Below are 14,942 nucleotides of genomic sequence, written 5' to 3'. Positions count from 1 at the left end.
GCTTCCCCGGTGGGACAACACAGGCACACGATGACCCCATAGCACTCAGTGATGAGGAAGACCATTAGCTTTCCCAGCCATCTCAGGGCTCAGATTCTCAACAAGCAGACCACATTGAAGGCATCCTGTTCCTCAGTTTAGAGATGAGGTCAGTGAAAGGGTTTCAATTTGGCACACAATTCCTGAGCACCTACCATGTGCCAGACAGCACATTAGACTCCTAATAGGGACAGAATGAGGAATAAATACAGTCCCTGCCCTTTGAGGGTCACAGTCCAGTGGGGAGGACAGACATGTACAGAAGTGACCACAGAATAACCCCGGCAGTGGTGACTACTATCTCAGAGGGACAAGGCACAGTAAACAGAGCAGAGGAAGGGAAAGATAACTCTGTCCAGGGACTCTGGGAGACCCTCACAGACGGGGGTGTGATTTGAATGGACATCATTCATTCATTTACTCATTTGCCAAGTACCTACTATGTGCCCAGCTCTGTGCTAGGCACTGACGACACAAAGGGAAGTAAAGCACTGTTTTATTTTATATCACACACAAAGGAGGTCATCGGAGGTTTCTGAGAAGTTTCCATAAGTCACCCACAGAAACAAGGGACAGAAGTAGGATGCAAATAGACGCCTCAAGGTTTTTAGGGTACTGAGTCTAACAGAGTAATAGGCCTGGGTTGAAAGAACATTTAGGTGACCTGCCCGAGCTCACAAATAGCACAAGCTCTTTGAGCCCCTTCCAAAGGAAGCCACCGCTCTGTCACAGCCTCTGCCAGCTGACCTCCTCCAACCTTGGCCTCCATTCTTCAGCTTTTTCCTCTTGAGGCAGCCTAGCATTTAAACCCACAGAATGAGCAAAATACTTTTTAACCATGAAATTAGATTTTATCACTCTTAGTCATGAGAAGCCCTATAATTGCACAAGCTATCCTTGAATAACAGGAAATACTCTTGTGTTCATCGAAAGAACAAGATTGTTGATTTGGAACCTATTCTAAAAAGCTTGGGACTTTTGTCCATCCTTCTTCCCTCCCCCCATACATACACATCTACTGTTTGAGTTAAAGACAAACAGACAAAACCCTGCACTAAGCGTCTTCCTGGTTCCATCACAGTTTGGTCTTGCAGCTGTTTATAAGAATGCACACTGTTGTTTGTAAGTATTTTAAATGATGTTCCTTTCTCACAACGGACGCTCTGGTATTAGCCTTTTACACGCCAGGATAGGTCGGTTGTTGGAGGTCCAGTATTCCTGACTCATAAAGGGCTTGTTCTTAGAATCACTCTACAAAACGATCAATTCACTAGTGTATCTGCAGTGTTGGAAAGAGGGACCATGAGGAGAAGCTATTTCAGGTCTCGTATGAAAGAAACAAAATAGACAAAAGGGGCATGTCACTCCTGGGAGTGGCTACTGATCTTTCGGTCCTTTGCACAAGTGTCCAATGTTCCCCTCATCCCATCACATGCCCAGTGATAACAGGAGCAGCACTGAGCCTGGTGCCTCACACATAGAGCGTGTTCAAAATGTTTGATGACCCAACGTTGCGTCACCTGATCACAACACGCACTCTTAAAGTGGAGTCAAACCCAGACAGCACAAGTAGCTGCAATCTCTGGAAGCCAAATTCTCTGTTTATAGAAGACTGAAGTTTCCTTTGCAGCCATGGCCCTTGGTGTTCTCTCATCCTCTTACATTCTTGTGCTGCCTCTCAGCATCCCCTGAAGGAACAGCTGAGGGAAAGGTCATGTGTGAGAAGGGGCTGAAACACACCAGGCAGTCTCACTCCATGTACAACTCTAACAGATTGGTCTCTCTGTACACGGATGAGATGCTCGAACCATTCAAAGGAGGCCGCACATCATCTGAGAGTTTTTCCATCTCTGCTCTTGCTCGCTGTCACTCCTTTGTGTAAACCCTATCTTTCATCCCTATCACACAGATAATCATGAGCTGGCTCAAAGATGATGCAGCCTGTGATCGAGACCCACGGGCTTCCAGGATGCTCCTCCCATGCTTGGGCAGCCACAGGCCCAGATCTGAGAGAGGTGTGTGACCAACCTTCAAACCTTCCTGGCAAGGAGTCAGTGGCCCGGGCCTTCCGCTTCTTCTTCTTCCTCCCCTTGTCACTTTCTGCAATGGGAAGGGGTTCACTGCTGCCCATCTCTGGAGAAAAGAGGAGATGTAAGGGAATATCATTGTACTGATCAAGCTATAAGTTCACCCAGAAGAAGGGGTGGGGCAGGAGATTTACATTGATGGTTTCTAAACATCTGTGAGGATTACTGATTTGTTTTGACCCGCGAGGCAAAACTAAATGCAAAACCATTATAGGAGATCATTAACTGTGGAAAGGAACTCTGGCAGAGAGGCTGGATTAAAAGAGGACAGCAGAAGTCTGTTTTAACCTAGCTTATTAGCACATGGATTTAGATCTGCCACCAGTCAAACTATAGGCCCCAAATAGAACAACCCATGAGCAGAGTCCCACCTGTGACATCCTCCAGCCTCACAGCCAGAAAGGCAGGACTGAGGGAGTTAAGCAAGGTGGGGGGTGTGGTTGGGAGAGGTCCATGCAAATGAAATCATACGCGCAGTGACCTCCCTGTGGAAGCGCATGGGGATCAAAAGGCCTTAGTGGAGGCTGCTTCTGTGAAGGTATAATAAGGGCAGGGGATGGGTTTGAGGATGGCCCTGTTACTTCACGTCCAAGAGCACAGACGTGAGCGCCTGTGGAGCCCAGAGTGTACTCTCCCCTCCTCAGCTCCTTATTTGAAAGGCTGCAGGTAGGGCCCACCCAGGAGTCTGCAGTTGACAGGTCTACAGCAGGCTGCTGGATGAGGTCGTTTATTGCAAAAACATTATTATCTCTCACTGGCAAGCACCTGGCTCCCCCTGTTAAAGGGAGGATTTGTGAGGTAGACATTCAGACACTGGACAGATTGGGCAGGAAAGGGCAGGGACAGAAAGAATAAGCAGGAGACTGAGACGGGGAAGAGAAGAGGAGGAATAATGCCCAATCATAGTACTGTTTCTAAGACACTCTAGATAGGGCCTTCCCCTGTTAAAGATAAATTACTTATAGAACATGTCATGCCCCTGATCCAGAGTGGAGCCTTAATACGCTTTGCCTGCAGTTAGAAATAATAAGATTTCTCTCAAGTCTCTGGGTCTAAATCCCCACCAGGGTGATTAAACCTTTACATCCTTCTAAAATAGAGGCACTCGAGTGCTGATGGGGCATATGACGTGAGAGACTTTTAGACCAACCTTCAATAAACACAGGCTCTAGGTTGTTGGATTTTTTTTTTTCTGAGAGATTTTGAAATGGAAGCTGGCTCTTTGCCCACTGAGGGGAAAGGCCCGCTCTTCTCAGAGGACCCTGGCTGAACACGATCAGAGAAACAGCAAGTCTGCTCAGGAAGATTGATTAGAGTCGATGCATGTCTTCCATACACTGTTCTCAGAAGCAAGTACACAACAGCCATTAGGAGAAAGCACACAGAACAATGGCACTTTTCAACACCACAATCCAGAAAGCATGCTTAAGCAGCCAAATGTCTGACAGCTCAATTTAGGTGCATTCTTCCTTCCGTTTTTAGGATCTGATGACAGCAGATTTTCAATTATACATTAGAGAACAAACACACGGATAAAAGGAATCCTCAGAGGATCTCAAAATATTACTCTAGCCAACAACTTCAAACCCAAGATATATCTGGGGACTGTAACATGCTATGAATGCAAAGAATTGAATTCAAATATCAGCAGCCAAATATCCACCCTCACTAAGGCAAACTAAAAGGAAAAAAGCTGCCCAACATAGTGAGAAATTCTACAGAAATAAAACACAGGGTCACTCATCTTCTGGAGCTCAGGGAGGGGGCACTGGCCATCGGGAAAGCAGGCTGAGAAGGAGCCTCTTGTGGAAGGTCCCTCTTGCTCTGCCCTTGTGTGCAGTCCAGTGTCAACTCTCGTCTCCGTCTGTTTTCTCACCAGTACTGCGAGCCAAGTGCAGAGTGGACAGATTTTGGATTCACTTCTCTTTCTCCTTTCCCTACCCACACTCTGATGGAGGGCCTAAGGACAAGCAAAACAGCCAAAAGGCAGGCAACGTAGAGGAGCAGCAAGAGAGCCGGTGGCATTATAATTCACAGGGGATGCTCAGACATACTTACGACTCTAGCCAGAAAACCCTGTTAGCGGCAATTTACACTTGGTTTTTACCACGGCAGGGCTGAGGGAGCCTCTTGTGGAAGAAGCACACCTCTGAGCACTGCCGCATGCTCAATATTAGACTTTATGGCTTCACACACAAAAAGATGGAGTACCTGGTCTATTCTGCATGGATTTCAATGGAAGAGAGTACGCCGGAAAGGACAAATGGTTAAGACTTTCCTCGGAAACAGAGCTTGTTGAAGAACTGTTTTTGAAACTAGGAAGAAAAAAATGCAGGAAGACAGTGAAGTGCAAAAATATCCCTAACTTCCCTGTTTTCACAGGAGGAGGGGGGAGAGGTGTCACAATCTCACCAAGCGCTTGATAGTTCACCGTCTGGAGCCTGTCCATACACTCTGTTTTATCACAGACAGTCCACCAGCAGGGTCTGAGGACCTGAATTTATCATCCACGCAATCATTTGATAAAAGCTTCCTTAGGGTGCAAGCCTCTGCAATCAGGCTCCTCGGCTCACCTCCTTCCCTTGGCCTAAGAATTCTTCTCCGCCGTCGAAACCCAGCTCGAAAGTCTCCTCCCCTTGCAGTGAGTTAAGATCTGAGTAAACACTGTGGACAGTTAGGCAATACGCAACGGACGGTACGACCGCACAGAACTATGGTTAGTGTTCCTCCTCTGCTCCCAAGCCCCCTGCTAGAAGCTCTACTGGAGCGCTGATTTTATTTGGCCTTGAGCTCTCCCCAATGTTCCCCAAGGCCAGGTCTGTTGCCTGTTCATCGCTGCATCTCCCATAAGTCATGGCACAGCGTCAGACACATACCAGCCATCAGAAAACACGCACTGAAATGAAAATATGAAATGATGCACATAGTCATGCATCACTTAACAATGGGGATATGTCCTAAGAAATGTGTTGTTAGGTGATTTCGTCATCGTGTGAACATCATAGAGCGTACTTACACAAACCTAGATGGCACAGCCTACTGCATACCTAGGCTACAGGGTACTAATCTTATGGGACCGCCACCAGACATGTGGTCCACCACTGACTGAAACGTTACACGGCACATGACCGTGCTTAACGTTTGATGCAGTGCATGTCACCCAGGCCCTTTAAGTTCCAAGTGCACACACTGAAAGAAATGTGGGTACATCTTTGCCCTGCAGATAACACAGAATAATGCTATTTAGTTCTATGACTTCCCTGACAAACTCCCTCTAAAAAAAGTCCTATGATCTTAACTTTCTAGCCAGAAGCCTGGTCCTTGCTATACGACTTGGCAATGTGTCTGTTATTTCAGAGGAGGAAGTGAGGACTTCTTTTAAGTTTTTAGACAGACTCCAGCTGCTGTGGAGGCTCCCAGCACTTCCACTGCCTCCAGCCCTTGCTTTTCTTTTGGGCAGGGTTTGGTGGCCTACCACTTGTGAGATGGTGGAGGAGGAGCTGGAGAAGAGGCACCCTGTTGACGAAGGCACATGGGCTTGGCATCAGGAGACCAAGGTGAAAGTCCTGCTTCAGATATTACCAGACATAGCACCAAGGCCAAATTACTTTGCCTCTTACAGCGTCTGTTTCCTCATCTACTGAAAAGGTTTAAAAATAATACCTGCCCTTTCCGGTAACCCTGTGAGGACCCAGTGATATACTTAATATAAATGCACATCAAAAAACATGTGTATGCACAGGTATGTATGCACACACAACAGAGAGAACACTAGACAGAAATACACAAAAACGTTAATACTACAACAATTTGAAAGAGTGCCTACTATGTGCCAGGCACCGTGCTAGGTATTTTACATATATTATCTCTAATTCTTACAATAATCCCAAAAGGTAAATATTTCACCATATTTCAGGTGAGGAAACTGAGGCTCAAAGGTTAAATAATCTACTGAACTCCAAACGTCTAGTTAGTGGTTTAATTGGGATTCAAAATCAGTGCTGCCCTTGCAAGTCCAGGCCATTTCTAACCTGTAGTAGTCCTGTCTATGTGAGGAGGTGATTTTTATTTTCCTCTTTATATTTTTCAGTATTCCCCAAATTGCGTACAATGAAATTTATTACTTTTTTATGCTATTATTGTTTTAGTCAAGTTTTATATTTCAATAAAATACACAATTTTTCTCCAATACACATCAGAATTTAGAATCTGATTATACAGTATTTAAAATTATATCTAGATTTCTCTGTATTGAAATTCGACATTCAGTGAGCAAAAATGTTTCAGGAATATTGAAGCCTTGAAGATATTATTTTTATAACCTTGAAAAACAACAAATACTATTTTAATTTTTATCTTTTTTTTTTTTTTAAGATTGGCACTTGAGCCAACATCTGTTGCCAATCTTTTCTTTTTTTCCTTCTTTTCCCCAAAGTCCCCTCAGGACATAGTTGTATATCCCAACTGTAGGTCCCTCCGGCTGTCCTATGTGGGATGCCACCTCAGCATGGCCTGACGAGCGGTGCCATGTCGGCGCCCAGGATCCAAACCGGCGAAACCCTGGGCCGCCGAAGTGGAGCACGTGAACTTAACCACTTGGCCACAGGGCCGGCCCTAATTTTCACCTTTTTTAAATGCTATTTTTAAAAATGAAAAACTTTGTAAAAACAAAACACAACAACGTATTGAACATTCAAGCCTGAGAAACACCAGTTTGAATCCTGGCTCCCCACCCCTGTGTGAGCTTTGGCAAGTTGCTTAGCTTCTCCAGGCACCAGTTTCTTATATAGAAAATGAGGGCAGAGTAAGGACTGGGCTGCCTATATCATTAGGCTGTTGTGAAGGTCAAATAAGAAACTAGATGTGACGGCACTGCTGACTTATTCATTCAACAAACACTATAGTTATTGGGCACCTACTGATTGTCCAGTGCTAGACAGTGAGAATATAAGAGAAGACACAGTCTCTACCCTTATGGAATTTAAATCCACTGGCATGTAAAACAATTCCAATCCAGTAGGACAAGTGCTGTGACAGGGAAGTCCCAGGTGCTGTGGGATAGACAACAGGCATTTAACTCAGTTTGGGAACTAGATGAGGGGACAGCTAAGCTGACACCTGAAGGATGAATGGGAATTGGCCAGGGCAGGGCTGGGGAGGGAGACAGAGGACGAGCATGTGCTAGGCCCAAAGGAGAGGCAGCCTGGTTGGCCAGTGTGAGTTAGAGAGAACTCACAGATGAGGAAGGCCGAGGAGTCTTACCCAGTGGGACTTCAACAGCAACAGATGTTCCTGATATGCGAGTACCGATCCATTTCTGGTTCCCCTGCAAGGCGACCCCAAGGCCTGCCTTCTGAAAGAACTGTGTCATTTCTCCATGAAGTCTATGAGCCACATTGCCCCCAAAGTGACTAGATGTGCTTTCCATATTTTGGTAGAGTCTGTAGAGAATTAACCAGCTCCCACATCTGGTATGTGATAGCAAAGATGATCATTTTTCCCCTAAGAGCACGACTTCGCTGGCTAACTCAGCTCGGCTGGCCTAGCTCGTGCTCCTCTCCTAACCTCTCTAGCATTCTCCTCAAGGTCTATGATTCACTCCTCTTCCAAACCTGCAAGAGTTACTTCCCTCAGTCACAAGCGCTTTCTAGAGAAGGAGCAGCGGTGAGAGGAAGCTCAAGAGGACAATGATCAATTCAGCTGCCTTCTCAGTCATCAGCTGGCTGAGGGCACCCAAACGAATGGAGAACTGAGAAAATGAAAGCAAAGTGAAGAAATGAAAGGAAGGGGGATGGACACTCTTAAGGCAGAGGCTGAGACTAAGAAACGTGAGGCAGAGGAGGAGGCAATGAGGAGGCGTCTGGGGAGACTGAGGCTGGACACTGCCTTCTCTAAAGTGGTAGTAGTAGTTACAACACACACCACTACTACCAGTGACAGCACACACACACACGGATATGGTGCCTACCACATGCCAGGCAGTGTTGCAAGCACTTTACAAATACCACATTTGTACATACCTATTTAACTTATTTATTATAACATATAACTTTTTTCATCTTCACAACTCTGTGAGGTAAGTATAATTATTATCCATATTTTACAGATGAAGAAACTGTGGTACAAAGAGATTAAGTAATTTGCCATGGTCACACAACTAGTAAGTGGCAGAGCTGGGATTAAATCTAGATGGTCTGGCTCAGAATTCAAGCTTTTAACTATTATACTATATTTACACATTAATGCGGAAAGGCATAGGGGATAGCCAGTCAGAGTTAGTCAGGCACCAGCAAGAATACTTTTATTTAGAAAGCTTAGCACAGAGCTTCCCTACCAATGTGCTGTGAATGAGATACGGATCCTCTCATCAGGCTGAACAGTATCATTTCTGTGCATGCTATCATGTCAGAAAGGTAATAAGTGGCACTGCTCTAGTTTACATTAAAACAAGAGCATTATTACCATATTATCATTATTATATTAAAGTCTGATTTATCAGAAGTTTCCTCTTCTCACTCTGAGATAGCTCTGTATTTCGTGTTTTGGCACATTACATACGACGAGCTACAAACCAATCCAACCACATTATTTCATGGCAGTTCTGGTCTCAGGTACAAGGCTACATTCTTCTACGTGACCTACTAGTTGGTTGATTTGGTTTCTGATGGTATCACTACTACGCAGGGGACAAGGTCAAGGAAAGGGTGCACTCAAATAGAAGCTAGTCAAATCTAATGCATGGTGGATGAAAGGAGCCACCTGTGGAATCAGCTCAATGAAAGGATGGTCTGTCTGTGAGTGTGATTCCACGGGGCTAAGGTCCTTCACAGGTTTCTCCCAAGAGTCCTGTGTGTAGTGAGGCCGGGCAGTATTATGCAGATTCCAGTGTCTCATTCAACTGCACTGAAAGCAGTTTGAGGCCAGCTAAGGTGGCTGGGTGGTGATTCACAACAGGCCTCAAACTGGGCTGGGACAGTCAGATTTCCAGAGGCAAAAGGTCTAGATTTAGGCCCATCTTCTTCCTCTGTTCTGATTCTGGGATCACAAGCAGACTTCAGAGCTGTCACTGCATCTCTTGGTGGAAGGAATGACAAGAGGAAGCGTAGAGGGGGTAAAGGAAGTGTGTGCTTAAGAAACGGCAAGCAGGAGTAAAGGACTGGATTTGTGTGAACACGATAGTATAAAAAGCTGAAAAAGGCGGGCTGAAGTGAGATCAACCAAGCTTATCAGTACAGCCTATAGGGGCCTCCAACATCTGGTCCCCGTCTACTTTCCAGCCTCACCAACCAACAGTCAGTGATTCTTTCAAGTAAAAATGAAAGCAGTGGCTAGTTCATCCTGCAATTCAAACAACCCCACAGGTGCTTTTCCTGAGACAACCAGCGTCCTTTGGTATGCAGAAGTGCTTTATGAGCATTGCCATTTTGTCACACAGAATATTAAAAAGATGTGTACTCAAGGGTTGAGATTCAATAAAACTAATATTTTTTACTGCTTCATCAAGGACATTCTTATGTGAAAACGGCACTTTTTTAAAAACTCTGTGTGGCAGTGAAGAACACAATGATTGCTAGCGCAGTTCGGTGCCACTGCCTTGATTCATGCTAAGGCACCAGCAGTTTTGCCCACTGTTGCTTTGCAAATAACAAATAACATCTTAGTACTGTATGAAAATCGTTTTGACCTTGCAGATATCCTGAAAGGGTTTCACCGACCCCCAAGGTCTGCAGAGCACCCTTGTAAACCACTGTTCTAGGCAATGAGGAGGGACCGGGTACGACTGGAGTTGCGCTTTAGGGCTATCAAACTAGCTGTGAAAGCAGAAAAAACTGGAGGCTGGAGGGCGGAATGAGGCTGTGGCAACAACCTGAGGAAGACCTATAACTGAGGCAGGGACAGAAAGGAAGAGACAGGGGTGAGGGAATGAAGTCACAGAGGCAGAACTCGTGCTGGTCCCGCCAGATGACTGGAGACGGTGGAGGAATCAAAGACTCGTACCCTCCTTGAAGGAAGGGACAGGGTCTAATTTCTCTCTCTCCCCACTGCCCAGTATGGAACCAGGCACAGAGGGGGACCTCAATATATGTTCATTAACCAAAGCCAGGTAACCATAAGAGCAGTAGTATCATCAAAGGAGGGGGGAGCTCAGGAAGGGAAGCTGGCTGGGGGTGGGGAGCAGGGAAGACAGTGTGCTGCTGCGAAGCTTCAGATGAAGGGTGACCACAGAGCAGCCAACTACAAAAGCTCACAGATCAGGCTAAAACCATTCTCACCCACCCTTCATCTGACCCAATTTATAAATGATGCATTATTTATAACCTAGCAGGCATGATGAAACCCCAGGTTAGAGTGTCATACACAACACTTCAAAACATCATCATATATGTCACACATAAATTAAAAAAACATGAAAAAAAAAACCCTGAAAAGATACATCTCAAGCTATTATTAACAATGGCTACTTTGGGAGAATGAAAATGGGTGGTTACAGAATTTTACTTTTTATACTTCTGTTGTATTTGATTTTGTTTTGTTATGATACAGTTGTTTTACTTTTACAATTAAAAATAAACAAGTATGTTTTACCTACTGCATGGTTTTCCTATGACTCTCTCTGCCATTTTATTCTGGTAGAAATGTGCTCCTCCCTACTAAGTAGCTGTTTTAGGCATGCCAGGCAGCCCAGCTAATCCTAGCTGCCCAGCTGAATAGTGAAATCTTGGACTCACCCCTTCTCGAAATATCAGGTAGTTTCATCCTGAAGCAATCTAAAAGGCTAAGTAAAATGTACATCCAATCTTACCTATAGTTTGTCCAACTTTTGAGAAGCGAATCCTCTGTAAACTTGAAATTCCAAATAAAATAATGCTTCTGTCAGGAGGTTGCTGTCTTCCAGCTACAGGAAGTGTTTCAATGGCCTCTGTATGTAGCAGACATTCCTCAACTCTCCATCGGCCTCTGCTTCATCATATCTGGCATGAAAATCTTCGAAAAGTAGAAATAGAAAGGATATCAAAATGCTGACTTCTTTAAAAGAATCAGGAAAGATAAAAACCAACCTAAGCATTCCCCAAACCTATGCATTACCCTGGTAAGTAGATTTGCACAAGGCAATCACAGATTTCCCTAGTCTTTAAAATCAGACATTTGAGGGCCGGCCCAGTGGCGTAGCGGTTAAGTTTGCACGTTCTGCTTCTCAGCGGCCTGGGGTTTGCTGGTTCGGATCCTGGGTGTGGACATGGCAGTGCTTGGCACACCAAGCTGTGGTAGGCGTCCCATGTATAAAGTAGAGGAAGATGGGCACAGATGTTAGCTCAGGGCCAGGCTTCCTCAGGAAAAAGGAGGACTGGGACCGGCCCCGTGGCCGAGTGGTTAAGTTCGTGCACTCCGCTGCGGTGGCCCAGCTTTCGGATCCTAGGCGCGGACATGGCACCGCTCATCAGGCCACGTTGAGGTGGCGTCCCACATCCCACAACTAGAAGGACCTGCAACTAAGATATACAACTGTGTACGGGGGGGTTTGGGGAAATAAAGCAGAAAAAAAAAAAAAAGAAAGATTGGCAGCAGCTGTTAGCCCAGGTGCCAATCTTTAAAAAAAAAAAAAAGAGGAGGACTGGCAGTAGTTAGCTCAGGGCTAACCTTCCTCAAAAAAAAAAAAAAAAAAATTCAGACATTTGAGCATTTGAAAATGCTGACACTAAGCATTTGAAGATTTAACAAGGGTCTGAGTAAAGATTTTCAGATTCTGTTTCCAGTGTGGGATTCCAGGCATAGAAAGACGCAACTGGACCTGGATGACAGACACGGACACCTCTCTGTTCGCTGAGGAGTCTCACCGGGAATGTAAAACTAACACTTCTCTGTCATCCACTTTTTTAGAGATGAATAGACCCTGTCTCTACCTCCTAGCGGCCGGGTCCCATTCTCACAGGCAGGAGGCAACAGAGCCAGAAAGATAAAGTAGATGCTGAGAGCAGGAGGTGGCATGAACGGGAACAAGGTTTTATGCCAAATACATACTAATTGCTAGTTTTCCATCTGATGCAACTTCATTTCCGGATGTCCACTGCTATTTTTAATCTTGTGGCCCTAGCTATCACGTATCAAACTTGGTTTGTCAATTTCTCTACAAAATGAAAGTGTACTTCCTCTTTTCCCACTGGAAAAGTTCTGAAAATGCAGTTTAAAACCCAATTCTGGGTCCTTCTGCCAAGATTTCTAAAATAGTTTTCTAACTGGAAGCCGGATGTGTTTCACCATTACCTCAAATCACATGTCCCAAACTGGACTCATCCCCAACCCCCACCCACCACCTCCTTCCTCCTTTCTCTTCTTCTCTCTCAGATGATATCATCCTGCCAGTTTCCTAGCCACAGAACCTTTAAGTCATTTCTAATGTCTCTTTCTCCTCCAGCCTCATAAACTCCATATACTCACACTGTCAGGCTTTCCCTCAGGCTGCTATGTAGCTCCTTGAAAAAGAACACCTATTCACCCTTCAAGGCCCATTGCAAATTACTGAAAGTAGTCCCACAAACTACAGAAGCGGTCCTAGACTCTTTTTTCTACTTCATCCAGCATTTAATGGAACCCACAGCATGCTATTATACTTAGAGTTGGTTATACACAAGCATATGTGGCTCTCCCCCGAGGCCATAAGCTCATCAAAGGCAGGGACACATCTTTCTTCTCTTTGCATTTCCAGCATCTAACATAGTATCTGGAACAAAGAAGGGCTCCAGTAAGTATCTGAACGAAATACTTCATCCACAAAATATTTCTTTATTGTCCCATAGGGAGTATTAGCACATAGAATAATCCTTCCTATTGTGCTTTTTACTCCCAAACAAATTTCTGTGGCCCAAGGAAACTTTCCAGGGCCCAGAGAGGCTCAGGTTACACTCTCTCTCCTTATGGCCACAACACTTCCAGGGACAAGCTTGAACATCCTTGAACTTCAACTCTGCCTTTAGTCTTGCCACAGGTTTAAATCCCTTGGACCCTTCATGTTGCCTAGAGTAGGGGTTGGCAAATTTGTTCTGTAAAGGGACAGACAGTCAATATTTTAGGCTTTGTGCGTCACATGGTCTCTGCTGCAACTACTCAATTTTGCTTTGTAGACTGAAAACAGCCATAGATAATACATACATGAATGATTGCGGCTATATATATATATTTTTTTTTTAAATTTTGGCACCTGAGCTAACATCTGTTGCCAAGCTTCTTTTTTTCCTTCTTCTTCTTCTCCCCAAAGCCCCACCCAGGACACAGTTGTATATCCTAGTTGTGAGTGCCTCTGGTTGTGGCATGTGGGACGCCACCTCCACATGGCCTGATGAGCAGTGCCATGTCCACGCCCGGGATCCAAACAGGGGAAACCCTGGGCTGCCGAAGTGGAGCGCATGAACTTAACCACTTGGCCACGGGGCTGGCCCATGTGGCTATATTTCAATAAAACTTTCTTTATGGATACTGAAATTTGAATTTTCACACCACAAAGTATTAACCTTTTGATCCGCCCCCGCAACCATTTAAAAATGTAAAAAGCATTCTTAGCTTGCAGTCCATACAAAAACTGGTGGTGAGCCAGATAAAGCCTGTAGACAATTGTTTGCCAACCCAGCTTATTTCCCCTCCTCACCAACTCCACTCCTCTCCCCAACACACACACACACTCGCATTCCTCTTCATGTCCACCAGTAAAACAACCCCCAGAACTCCTTTATGCACTGTGTTATTCTGCTGTTTGGAACCACTCTAGGGCTGGGGAGGTAGAAAGTGCATGGGTTTTCAAGCCATTAGGGACTAGATTCAGATTCTGCCTACCCTCTACTAACGAGGTACCCTTGAACATAATACTTAGCCTTTCTGTGCTTCACTGTCATCATCTATAAAATGGGGCAATAAAACCACATCACAGGGTTGCTGTGAGAATTAAATGAGCCAATGTATGTCAAGTTCATGGCATAATGCCTGGTATATAGTTAGGCGCTCAGTAAATAGTAACTATTATTCTAGCTTGGGATATGGCTTCCCCACATCAGCTGTGGTCCTGGAAAGCAATCCAGCCACTCTGTAAACTACAACTGGGCAGCAGGAGAGAATTAACTGGTAGTAAAGTACAAAGGCTGAGAGAAAGAACTTGGAGGTTCTCAGATACATGAGCTGGGATTCTAAGTGCCTAGTTAGCCCTGATTCCTGTGGCACCGTTCCAAATTCCTTTGGGCCTCTTTTCTTCCTCAGCAAGAACTTCTGACTCTCACTCTGCCTGAATAGTCTTAGCATTCCTTACCATACACACAGATAAGCCCTGGAACCCTGTCCTCATTCCTGCACCTCTTCCTGGGATAGGGCTGGGGAAGGGTGAATGTGGCCAAACCAAACCTACACAACTGGGCCTGCCGCTGGGTCTTCTACAGGCTAGGCACCCAATTCTCTCTCAATTCTTCATGAGTTGCCTGCTGTGTAGGGGATGAAATTTTTACAGAGCTCAAGAATTAGTCTTTCTACAGAAGTTTTAGAGCAGCAAACCCAAGTATATAAAGAATTCATCATACTTTTCAAGACAGAAAACATCAGTGGAGGAAAGATAAGACAAAGGCTTGTGATATCTCTGTTCTTGGTCCAAAAAGCCAGATTTGAGGCTGTCATTTTCTTGCTCCAACATCTCTAATGGGTGTTCACTGCCTCTGGAATAACCAAGCTCCTGTGCTGTCACTCAGGGCCTCCACAATCTTGCCCCAGATGACCCCTCCTGCACTACGTCTTACCACTCCTCTACAGAAGCCTTGACCAGGCGGAACAGACAATCTGTTT

At 45.1% G+C, this 14,942-nt stretch overlaps 1 protein-coding gene across 6 annotated transcripts in view; it reads right to left on the bottom strand.

Moving 5' to 3' along the window:
* MKNK1 (MAPK interacting serine/threonine kinase 1) overlaps window positions 1–14,942 on the bottom strand; it is a 40,899-nt gene that overhangs the window by 20,274 nt on the left and 5,683 nt on the right. The window contains exons 2-5 of one of the 6 annotated variants that reach the window (XM_044770719.2): window positions 12,755–12,846; window positions 10,930–11,111; window positions 4,338–4,441; window positions 2,068–2,172 (exon numbers count right to left, since the gene is read on the bottom strand). In XM_044770719.2, coding sequence (XP_044626654.1) covers window positions 2,068–2,172; window positions 4,338–4,353 — 121 coding nt within the window. In that variant the 5' untranslated portion in view covers window positions 4,354–4,441; window positions 10,930–11,111; window positions 12,755–12,846. Of the gene's footprint in view, window positions 1–2,067; window positions 2,173–4,337; window positions 4,442–10,929; window positions 11,112–12,563; window positions 12,847–14,942 lie in introns of those variants that run through there. The other 5 variants (XM_044770717.2, XM_070509999.1, XM_070509998.1 and 2 more) reach the window with 5 other exon arrangements.

This window comes from Equus asinus, chromosome 5, assembly GCF_041296235.1.
Source record: "Equus asinus isolate D_3611 breed Donkey chromosome 5, EquAss-T2T_v2, whole genome shotgun sequence".
Classification (NCBI taxonomy): Eukaryota; Metazoa; Chordata; class Mammalia; order Perissodactyla; family Equidae; genus Equus; species Equus asinus.
The sequence above is the reverse complement of the archived record's forward strand: the minus strand, read 5'-3'. Positions and strand labels throughout refer to the sequence as shown.